The sequence below is a fragment of the Balaenoptera borealis genome (assembly GCF_965194805.1).
Source record: "Balaenoptera borealis genome assembly, chromosome: 3".
Classification (NCBI taxonomy): domain Eukaryota; kingdom Metazoa; phylum Chordata; class Mammalia; order Artiodactyla; family Balaenopteridae; genus Balaenoptera; species Balaenoptera borealis.
In genome coordinates, this window is record NC_138866.1 from 119,477,277 (window position 1) to 119,489,461 (window position 12,185).

Below are 12,185 nucleotides of genomic sequence, written 5' to 3' on the forward strand. Positions count from 1 at the left end.
ACCAGGGCTTGAACCCATGTCCCCTGCCTTGGCGGTGGATTCTTAACCACTGTGCCATCACTTCTCAGATAATCCAGGGACCTTGGAATAGTTTAACTTCATTTACCCAACCACCTTGGTGGTAGTGTTGTCACATAATTTAATTCTCTTTATATTTTAAGCCACAAGACATTATTATTGTTTTTAGTCAATATTCATTTATATTTACACATATTATTTACTCTTTCCATAGCTCTTCACTCCTTCCTGTACTTCTTTTTCCATCTGAGATCATTTTCCTTCTGCCTGGAGAATCTTTAGTATTTCTTTTATTGCAGGTCTGCTGATGACAAATTCTGAGTTTTTGTCTGGAGTGTTTTCAAGTCATTTTCACTTTGGAAGGCTACTGTCACCAAGTACAGAATTCTGAGTTAGCTTTATTTTCTTATAACACTTAAAATATGCCAAGCCACTGTCTTTTTGGCTTCCATCATTTCCACTGATAAGTCAGTTGTCAGTCTTTTCACTGCTCCTTTAGCAGCAGTTATTTTTTTCCCTCCTCTGAATGCTTTTAAGAAATTTTCCTTTTCTTCCATTTGGAGGACTGTTCATCTGGTACGATTTTCTTTGTATTTATCCCACTTTAGGTTGAAAGTGGTTGATGTGTTGACCATTAGCTCTTAAAATGCTGCTTCTCCCTTGTTCTCTTTTCTTCCTGGACTCCAACTGCACACATTTAAGAAACTTCCATCCTTTCCCATATGTCTCTATGTTTATTTCTGTATTTTCCTATTCTTTTTACTCTCCATGCTTGGATGTCTCTACTTACCTATTTTTCAGCTCACCAATCTTCTCTTCTCCTATGGCCAATACACTGTTAAACCTATCTTTTGAGTTTACAATTTCAATTGCATTTTTTATTTTTATAATTTCCATTTGGCTCTTTTTTATATATATATTTCAATTTTGTGATAAAAAAGACTTTTTAAATCTTTTTATCCAGCATCTGAACATATTAATTAAACGTTTTTAAGTATATGTCTGAATTCAGTAATGGGTCATCTATGAGTCTACAGATATTGTCTGTTTATTTCTTAGTCTCATTTCTTAATGTCTAATTTCATATATGAACAAACTGTAAAGGCTCTCAACAATGTTATCTCTCTTTAGAGAGAGTTCATCCTATTCTCTGTAGGTGGGTAGCTAGAAAAAGGAAGAGATCATCTTAATCCAATCAAGGACTGCCTTGCAGTTTTTATAAAACTCAGTTAATCAATGCTATCAATGCTTCATCCTCCTTCCTGGGGTATAGCTCTTCACAGGTCTCACTGAAGAGTCTAGAGTATTGACTAGGGTCCTTTTTCAAAGGTGGGTCATCCAAGTCCAATTTTTCTCTCTTTGACACTGTGAGACTGCAAAATACTGTAATCTGCTTTTCTGTTTAGCTTCTTAGCCTCTTGCCCAGTGCAGCTTAAGAATTCAGAAAATGCCTTGAGGGAAAAACCTCTGAGTTTCAGGCTCACTTCTCTACATGTTTGGATCATGGTCCCTCAAGTCCTGGCAATCCCAAACTCCAACTTCTGTCTCTATAACTCTATCAGATTTCTAAGAGCTTTGCTGGTTTCTCTGACTCTTAAGTGTGGCCCTCTGCCCAGAATCTTGGTTTTCTGCCCTACAACAAAAATTGACAAACTCCCAGTAGGAGAGAAACATCTCACAGATATAGGTTCACCAATCTGTAATTCTCTTCTCTGTAGGATCTAGGCCCCTAAATTCAATTTGCCTGGGCAGCTTTCTAATGCTAGGCAACAGACTTTTTTCAGCTGTTCTCAGCATGAATATTAGTCTACCAGAAGCTACTCCGTCTTAGCTGGAAGCAGATGCCCCACCTTCGTTGTATTTTAAGCCCTGAGTCAAATTTCTCTTTGTACTTTGCCATGTTTGTCTACTAATTTGGAACAGATGCAAACTATATACATGGGCTGTAAACATGCACACACATCTTATTATAGTTCAGATTTGCATAGTATTGTTAAAATTATATGTGACTAATAAATAAGAAAATGTGATTATATATCAATAAAAGCCTGAAATATTTCCAAAATTGTTGCTTCATTGAAGCATAAAGGTAGCAGAGTACATGTTCAGTATCTTTTAGATCTGTCTGTGTATCCAAGTAGAAATATGTAACAACACCAACTATGCTGGTGAATTTTAACTGTTCATGTTAAAATCTTTAATTGTAGCCTACCACTTTCAAGACAATTTCTAGAAACACTTATGAGTGTTTAAAGAAGTAGGAAACCTTTAAAAGAAGCGTTTTAATAAGTTGTCGGTTGTGAAATCAGTTTAGTAGTTCCCATGTAGTAAAGGTACATATAGTTCCAGGAAAATCAATTCAGTTACATATACACATCCCTCTATATGTGTATGCTGGATTATGATATAAAACGTATTTCTTACTGTGATTTGTGGCCAAAAAGTTTGAAAACTGCTACTCTATAAAATCATCAAAGAGGCTTTGATTTCCTTCTACAAGGCACGAAAAACCAACAGACCTGTTATTTATTACTCATAGATGATAACTTCTTACCTTTTTAGAGCACTTGGCTGTGGTTTTCAGACAGCACCTCTTATGACAAGCATACTTGCATACTGAAAAATAGGTTAAGAATGTAGCATTTTCAGAAGTCTGTACATCAGTGACAAGAATTAATAAGTTTACTGCTTTATTCTGAGCATAAATTTTTTCCTTTAAATCTGAGACTGCTATAGTATCACATACATATACTTTGTACAGCATTAGAATGAAAAATTGTCTTAATTCATTCAATTCAGAAAAATGAAGTTGAAAAACATACCTAAAATTTCTAACCACTGTCTATGAAAAAGCTTTTTATTCTTTCAAGATTGCCCACCCCTCCTCCCCTGTCCCTACCATATTCCAGCAGAATATATATCTCTGTGGTCTGATTCACAAACTAGTGCTCATGTTCCCCTCTTAAATTTGTTCTACTATCTGCTAAAATGAAAGAAATACCTATTAAGAATCATTCCAATGGGTAAGAAAAGCATTACTGTCAAAGACCTTTAATAAAATAAAAACAAATTTGGTAGCATACTAAGATATAAGAAAGGCCTTATTTACTATCCTAGAAGGTCCAGAATAGAGCTCTGAGGAACCAGGACATAAAGAATATCAGTAGTGATTGGGAAGATGAGATAAAGAAAAACTTCAGAGCAGAAATAATTTCTCAGAGCAGGAGATAACAGGGTGGCTAGGCAGCAGTAGGTGCAAAGGGCACGCTGAGAGGAGGATACTGAGAAAATACTTGGCCTATGTCATTTTGGTACACCAGCTCTGGCTCCTGCACATCAACACCTGAATATCCTTCTTGAGTTTCTAAAGCATGACTTGAGGGGTTTTCAAAGCCAAGATCAAGGAGGGGAGACCAAACCACTGTACTGGCGAAATCACCAGTATAAGCACAAAAAAAGTTAGTTAATGCTATTAAGAAATCAAACCAGGGCTTCCCTAGTGGTGCAGTGGTTGAGAATCTGCCTGCCAATGCAGGGGACACGGGTTCGAGCCCTGGTCTGGGAAGATCCCACATGCCACGGAGCGGCTGGGCCCGTGAGCCACAATTACTGAGCCTGCGCGTCTGGAGCCTGTGCTCCGCAACAAGAGAGGCCGCGATAGTGAGAGGCCCACGCACCACGATGAAGAGTGGACCCTGCTCGCCACAACTAGAGAAAGCCCTCGCACAGAAACGAAGTACCAACACAGCCAAAAATAAAAAAAAAAAAAAAAAAAAAAAATCAAACCAAACCCACCCAAGTCATAAAAAAAAAAAAAAGCAGATTCTTTATATTTTCAGTTTCAGATCACAGAGAAAATCATACCAAACCTACAGGAATCAGACTAACATTAAACAGTCAAGTACATGGCAAACTACTCCCAATTTCACTTTCACTGCAATTCTTTTAGACTACTGATAATAAAACAAAAAGAAAACCACTTTTGAACCATAGAACAAGTGAACATATCCAGCAATATCCAAGTGCTGATTTCACTATGGTGAACATGATTTCCATCCTTTTTGTCATACTGGACCCAACCCTTCCTAATATTTCTTTCATTCAGTTCTGGCCCACTAGTAAATAAAGCCTCACAAAATTATTAAAAGCACCAGAATAGATGTATGGAATGACAGGAGTAGAAGCTAAAGACCCTCTGTAAGCCAGAACCAAGCTGACCCACAAAAAATCTCCACTCACATTCTAGGATTTAAAGGTTCTGATAAAGGATTATAGTAGAAAAAAGTACCTTTCTGGTTATAATCTAAGAATTTGTTCATTAATTCATCCAACCATCTATAGGTCCATCTACCCAATAAATATTTACTAAAACTTATAATGTGCCAGAACTGTTCTGTGTACTTCTAGGTATACAGAAGAGACAGATAAGTTTCCTGACCTTATAGAGAGCACATTCTAGTGGGATAGACAAACAAGAAAACAAATGAATACTTAACATCATCTTGGGTGGTGATAAGTACTATAAAGACTAGAAAAGCTGAGTAAAGGGATAGAGAATTGGGGGACAGGGTGGCATTTTAGATAGGAGGGTGGAGACATGAATCAACTGAAGTAGTAAGTCATACTAACATCTGAGAGAAGAGCATTTCAGATGGAGTGAGCTGCAAGTACAGTGACCAAAGAACACCAAAATATCTTATTTGCCAACAAAGAGCAGGTAAAGGGAACTATAATGAGAGATGAAGTTAAAGAATTAGGGAGTGTGAATTATTCCTTAATGTTAAAGAAGATGTAAGAAAACTCATGGAAACAGAAATATCAAGTGGTTAAAAAAATTCCTCAAAGAACTCTCATACTTACATTTGCAAACAGAGGCTCGGTCCATTATCCATATCAAAGAAGAACAGTACTCACAGTATGTAGGGATGCTATACTGGGTGGCCTTAAAGATGTGACCATTGTGCTCTTCTACCTGAAGGAAAAAATATAGCTATCTATGTTAAAGCCAACACAGTAAATGCTGCCCTAACATGTCGGGCAATGGGAAATCCTTCAATTCCCTGTTGTCTTCATTGGGTACTTATTCCAGGAGGAGAATTATGATCTGAGAAATAAAATAAAGGTAAAACATATGGTCCCTGCTTTCAAAAAGTGAACAATCTAGTAGAGACAAAACCAACTTATATGAAAATCAGAAAACAATGCTATAAACATATAAGAGCTGTCTTATGCAACTCTGAATCAGCATGTTAAATTAAAAGCAGCGGTTCTCAAATTTTTATTTTTAACCTCAAGAATCTTTCACACTTCCGAAAATTACTGATGATCTCAAGATACTTCTCTTTATATGAGTTATGAGTTAGAAATTAAAACTAAAAAAAATTTAACTATCCAATTCACTTAAAATTATCATTAAACATATTCCATGTTAACATAAGTAACATTTTAATGAAAAACAACTGTATCTTTAAAACACACAAAAAACGTACTGACAAGAGGGGTACTGTTTTACATTTTTGTAAACCTCTTTGATGTCTGGCTTAATAAAAGACAACTGGATTCTCATATCCACTTCTGTATGCAATCTGGTGGCAGTATGCAATTAATTTTGAAAAATATGAAGAAAATTCAGCTTCATACAGATATGAAATTCGAAAATGGAAAAATAATTTAATTGTCCTTTCAGAAAATGACACAATATTAAAACTCTGCAAATGGTAACTTAAAGGTTAACTGAAATATGGAATCTAAAACCACACCAATGAACTCTTCATATTCTGTAACATTAAAATCCATTGTTCTGGGCTTCACTAAAATTTACAACTTTTACTTCAAAGTACCATTAAGAAAATAAAAAGATAAACCACAGACTCAGAGAAAATATTTGCAAATCGTATATCTGATAAAGGACTTGTACCTAGAATACAGGAAGAACTGTATTAATAAAAAGACAACTCAATTTTTTAAATGGGCAAAATATTGAATAGACAGTTCATCAAAGAAGTATAAATGGCCAAGAGGCACATGAAAAGATGTTCAAATCATTAGTTATCAGAGAAATGCAAATCAGAACCATGATGGGAAACCACTTCATACCCTCTAGAATAGCTATAACTATTAGACAAAACTAACTATTCGTGAGGATGTGGAGAGACTGAAACCCTCAGATATTTCAGGTGGGATTGTAAAATGGTATTGTTACCATTTTGGTAACTATATGGTATAGTTCAAATATTGAATCATTATGTTATACACCTGAAAGTAGTATAATGTTATATGTCAATTATATCTCAATTTTTTAAAATAAAAAATACATATATACACACATTTACACATACATACATACATGTAGGGGAGTATTAGTAGTCATTTTTGTCTTAATTAATCAAATAACCAACTAACTAAACGAAAAAGATCTAACTCACGGTTCATCCATCCCACAGCTTTATAATATGACCTTGGCTCTGTGATGTCTCAAATATTCCCAGATATTGACATTTTATCACACAGATATCCTTCTATTTAACGAAACTGTAAATCACACACATGCACATTATTTTCCTCTACTGGAACTCTTAATATTGTTAGTTTCATTTAAAAAATTACTTTATTCTAAATGGATCAAAAGGTACAAAACAGACTACAATGAAAACCTTTCTTTCACCTCTGAATTCCAACTGTTTAGTTCCTCTTATAGAAATAATCACTGATACCAGTTTCCTGTGTATACTTTCAGATATTTTGTGTGTGTGTGTGTGTGTGTGTGTGTGTGTGTGTGTGAGTACAGTTATAAACGTATTTTGGTTTTTAAAAAATATACGAATAGTAGCTTTCTATATAGTGTTTGGCTCTTCGCTCTTTTTAATTAATAAAACATCTTGGAGAATGGTTTCTCTTATTTTAGTGCCAAGCAGTATTATATTATACAGATGTATCTAATTTATTTAACCATTTCCTTACTGATTTAGGTTGTTTTCAAAACGTTTATTTATTACAAATTCCTCTTCAATAAAGAGCCTGTACATGTCAGTGTGAACAAATTGATATATCCACTGGATAAATTCCTGTATGCGGAATTGCTGGGTCAAAGGTTTTTTGGTTTTGTTTTTAATATTTTTAAGGCTTTTAATACACCATTATTAAAGTACCTTCTCCAAGAAGGTTATGCAAATAACCCCATTTGCAGTATTGAAAAAAATCTATATATTTATTTATCTTTCCAAACTAGGTAACTAATTTAGCTTTGCTCATAGATGGACAAAGTAGAAAATCACTGTTGTTTCATTTTAATTTGAATACTATTAAGTATAAACATTTATTCACATATTTCTTAACATTTCTTTCTATGACCTGTACTTATCACAGGCCCTGAAATATAATAGCTGTTGAATTAATGAATTTTATTTTTTTTTAATGTCATATGCTTTACTCATTTCTTTCCCTCGTCGATATTGTTCTTTCCCTCATCGATACTGTTCTTTCCCTCATCGATATGAAAAAGGTATTGTTCTTTCCCTCATCGATATGAAAAAGACTATTCTTATAAGGCTTAAAATGTATAAAAGACCTAAACACTACCTGTTAAATAACAGGTGCCTTCCTGTTACTCCTCCACCTTCCCTATGCTTTACTTCATACACACTCTCAAAAATCCTCAGTGGTGGGTGGCATTACACCTGTTTTATGTAATCCTATTTTATTCCTATTTTATATAATATATACTCCTGTTATATACATGAGGACATTGAGACTCAAAGATTAAGTTGTCTAAAGTTTCTCCACCGGTGAACAAAAGTAAGCCAGGCTAAGGGCTTAAATATCCTACTTTCAGGATTCCTTTTCCTTCCATGAAAAGGAAGAAACTCTTTAACAGGTAAGATCATGCTAAAATAGAGTCAGATCATGCTTCTAACACACACAGTAGAAAAGTGACAAGCAATGATCTAAAAAACCTTAGAATTTGTTTTACTAGTGATAGGGGATGATTTATAATCCTGATTTATTAATAAGGTTAACAATAAATATTCTAGGATTAGAATTTGCCATTGGCAGGGGTGAATCCAGGTTCTGTAGGCCCTAAAGCTTAACATTTTCAGGGGAAAGGGAGGAAGACAGGACGAGCAGGGGAAACAACTTGGGAAGAAAGAAGAGAAGGTGGTGGCAGCAAATGCAACTGAAGCAGAGGGAACAGGGGGAGAGTGGGAAGAAATGAAGCTTAGAGTGGTCAAGGTCAAGATCATGTCAAGTCTTGTAGGCATGGTAAGAACTCTGAGTTTTACTCTGAGTAACAGTGGAAGTCACTAGAGAGTTCTGAGTAGAGAAGGAACATGACCTGATTTTTGTTTTTAAATGTTCATTATGGCTATTATGTAGAAAACTGTGTAAGGGGAGAAGAATGTAAGAAGGCAGATCAATTATGAGACAACACATAGTATTACTAGACTACTGTAATAGCAGTGGAGGTGGTGTGAAATGGTCAGATATTAGATGTATTTTGGAGGTAGAGTGCTGGCCAGAGTTCTAACTACTTTTCCAGCCATCCCCACATAAACATGCAATACTTGAGCCTATTAAAGCTACTGGCTCAACATGCCAGGTTTTTCACTCATGTGTCTTTGGACATACTCTTTCCCTTTGGCTAGATACTGCCTGTCTAAACTACTACTCACTTGATAAGAACTAGCAAAAACATCTTTTCTTCTGTAAAGTATTCCTTCATTCTCTCTTTCTGTATTTCCACAGCACTTTGTACTATTTCTACTATAATACTTATCACATCTGAAAGTAGTAATTTTTTAAATGCCTGCCTTCACTAGCAGATTATGAGCTCCTCTAGGGCTTAACTCATCCTTGTAATTACAGAGATTATGGTAAAGTATGCAATAGAGACATATAATACAAAAGATAAGAACATGAACAATGGTAAAATATGCTCAAATGCCTTTGGGAATGTCTCTTGAATTAGGACTTACATTTGTAAAATCCTAGATAGTCCTCATATTCTTCAGAAAGGAGGGAGAGCTCCTTAAAAAACTCCTTCCCTATCCCTACTTCTGAAAAGGGATCATACTTGTACTTTTCATGAGTAAACATTTCAGTTTTCTACCATTTTAGGAAGCCACCATTAATAACAAATCAAGCCAAAGAATTCAAGACACATTTGTCATTCTAAATTTTTGTAAAGAAGTAAATGATTACCCCCTAGGCATCTGATAAACTTATTCTTTAAATATTTCCATAGAAATACTGTATGATACAGCTCAGACTGGTGGTCTAAAAAATTACTTTTTAATAACATAAAAAAAATAGATTACAACTTACTAAATCAGTTTCTTTTTTCCTTCTTTTCTTTCTCTCTGTTTTTGGCACCTGGTTGGAGAGAAATACAGAAAATGTGATATAACAAAGACTAACATAATTTGTTACTTCTTTGCAAATGCTGAGATTTTTGCTCCACAGGTAATAAAAGCAGCTCTTTATTCTTCAAGAGAAAATGTGCAGTGCTAGTAAGCATATGTGAGAAAAAAAAATTTATGTTTAGTAAAACACAGTGCTCATAAAAGCAACAGAATAGAAGGATACTTTAGAAATTATCTTTTTGAACCTCAGTTCTGCCCAGAAGCCACACCATTATTAATTTAAATGATTATTTTATTTTAAACATTAATTATCTGATTATTAATTTTAAAGATTGCACTTTGCATGTTTTGGCTCTAGAAAACTCTCCATCCTAGAGCTAAATATAAAAAGGTATTGGAGATTGGTTCAAGATGGCGGAGTAGGAGGACGAGCACTCGCTCCCTCTTGCGAGAGCACCAGAATAACAACTAACTGCTGAACAATCATCAACAGGAAGACACTGGAACTCACCAAAAAAGATACCCCACGTCCAAAGACAAAGGAGAAGCCACAATGAGACGGTAGGAGGGGTGCAATCACAATAAAATCAAATCCCATAACTGCTGGGTGGATGACTCACAAACTGGAGAACACTTATACCACAGAAGTCCACCCACTGGAGTGAAGGTTCTGAGCCCCATGTCAGGCTTCCCAACCTGGAGGTCCGGTAATGCGAGGAGGAATTCCTAGAGAATCAGACTTTGAAGGCTAGCGGGATTTGACTGCAGGACTTCGACAGGACTGGGAGAAACAGAGACTCCACTCTTGGAGGGCACACACAAAGTAGTGTGCGCATCAGGACTGAGGAAAAGGAGCAGTGACCCCATAGGAGACTGAACCAGACCTACCTGCTAGTGTTGGAGGGTCTCCTGCAGAGGCGGGGCATGGCTGTGGCTCACTGTGAGGACAAGGACACTGGCAGCAGAAGTTCTGGGAAGTACTCCTTGGCGTGTGCCCTCCCAGAGTCCGCCAGTAGCCCCACCAAAGAGCCTGGGTAGGCTCCAGTGTCGGGTCACCTCAGGCCAAACAACCAACAGGGAGGGAACTCAGCCCCACCCATCAGCAGACAAGCGGATTAAAGTTTTACTGAGCTCTGCCCACCAGAGCAACACCCAGCTCTACCCACCACCAGTCCCTCCCATAGGGAAACTTGCACAAGCCTCTTAGATAGCTTCATCCACCAGAGGGCAGACAGCAGAAGCAAGAAGAACTACAATCCTGCAGCCTGCGGAATAAAAAACACATTCACAGAAAGACACACAAGATGAAAAGGCAGAGGGCTATGTACCAGAGGAAGGAACAAGATAAAACCCAAGAAAAACAACTAAATGAAGTGGAGATAGGAAACCTTCCAGAAAAAGAATTCAGAATAATGATAGTGAAGATGATCCAGGACCTCGGAAAAAACATGGAGGCAAAGATCGAGAAGATGCAAGAAATGTTTAACACAGAGCTAGAAGAATTAAAGAACAAACACCTAGAAGAATTAACAAACAAACAGAGATGAACAATACAATAACTGAAATGAAAAATATACTAGAAAGAATCAATAGCAGAATAACTGAGGCAGAAGAACAGAGAAGTGACCTGGAAGACAGAATGGTGGAATTCACTGCTGTGGAACAGAATAAAGAAAAAAGAATGAAAAAAATGAAGACAGCCTAAGAGACCTCTGGGACAACATGAAACACAACATTTGCATTATAGGGGTCCCAGAAGGAGAAGAGAGAGAGAAAGGACCCAAGAAAATATTTGAAGAGATTATAGTGGAAAACATCCCTAACATGGGAAAGGAAATAGCCACCCAAGTCCAGGAAGCACAGAAAGATCCATACAGGATAAACCCAAGGAGGAACACTCGGAGACACATAGCAAGCAATTTGACAAAAATTAAAGACAAAGAAAAGTTACTGAAAGCAACAAGGGAAAAACAACAAATAATATACAAGAGAACTCCCATAAGGTTAACAGCTCATTTCTCAGCAGAAGCTCTACAAGCCAGAAGGGAGTGGCATGATATATTTAAAGTGATGAAAGGGAAGAACCTACAACCAAGATTATTCTACCCAGCAAGGATCTCATTCAGATTCAATGTAGAAATCAAAAGCTTTACAGACAAGCAAAAGCTAAGAGAATTCAGCACCACCAAACCAGCTCTATAACAAATGATAAAGAACTTCTCTAAGTGGGAAACAAAAGAGAAGAAAAGGACCTACAAAAACAAACCCATAACAATTAAGAAAATGGTAATAGGAACATACATATCGATAATTACCTTAAACGTGAATGGATTAAATGCTCCAACCAAAAGACACAGGCTCGCAGAATGGATACAAAAACAGGACCCATATATATGCTGTCTACAAGAGACCCACTTCAGACCTAGGGACACACACAGACTGAAAGTGAGGGGATGGAAAAGATATTCCATGCAAATGGAACTCAAAAGAAAGCTGGAGTAGCAATACTCATATCAGATACAATACACTTTAAAATAAAGAATGTTATAAGAGACAAAGAAGGACACTACATAATGCTCAAGGGATCAATCCAAGAAGAAGAGATAACAATTGTAAATATATATGCACCCAACATAGGACCACCTCAATACATAAGGCAACTGCTAACAGCTATAAAAGAGGAAATCGACAGTAACACAATAATAGTGGGGGACTTTAACACCTCACTTACACCAATGGACAGATCATCCAAACAGAAAATTAATAAGGAAACATAAGCTTTAAAAGACACAATAGACCAGACAGATT

At 36.3% G+C, this 12,185-nt stretch overlaps 1 protein-coding gene across 13 annotated transcripts in view; it reads right to left on the reverse strand.

Annotated features, from left to right (window-relative positions):
- Positions 1–12,185, reverse strand: part of MYO9A (myosin IXA) — a 277,041-nt gene that overhangs the window by 41,029 nt on the left and 223,827 nt on the right. For all 13 annotated transcript variants that reach the window (XM_082383557.1, XM_082383556.1, XM_082383560.1 and 10 more), the window contains 3 exons: positions 9,340–9,387; positions 4,879–4,990; positions 2,573–2,634 (listed from right to left, as the gene is read on the reverse strand). In XM_082383557.1, the coding sequence (XP_082239683.1) occupies positions 2,573–2,634; positions 4,879–4,990; positions 9,340–9,387 (222 nt within the window). The remainder of the gene's footprint in view (positions 1–2,572; positions 2,635–4,878; positions 4,991–9,339; positions 9,388–12,185) is intronic.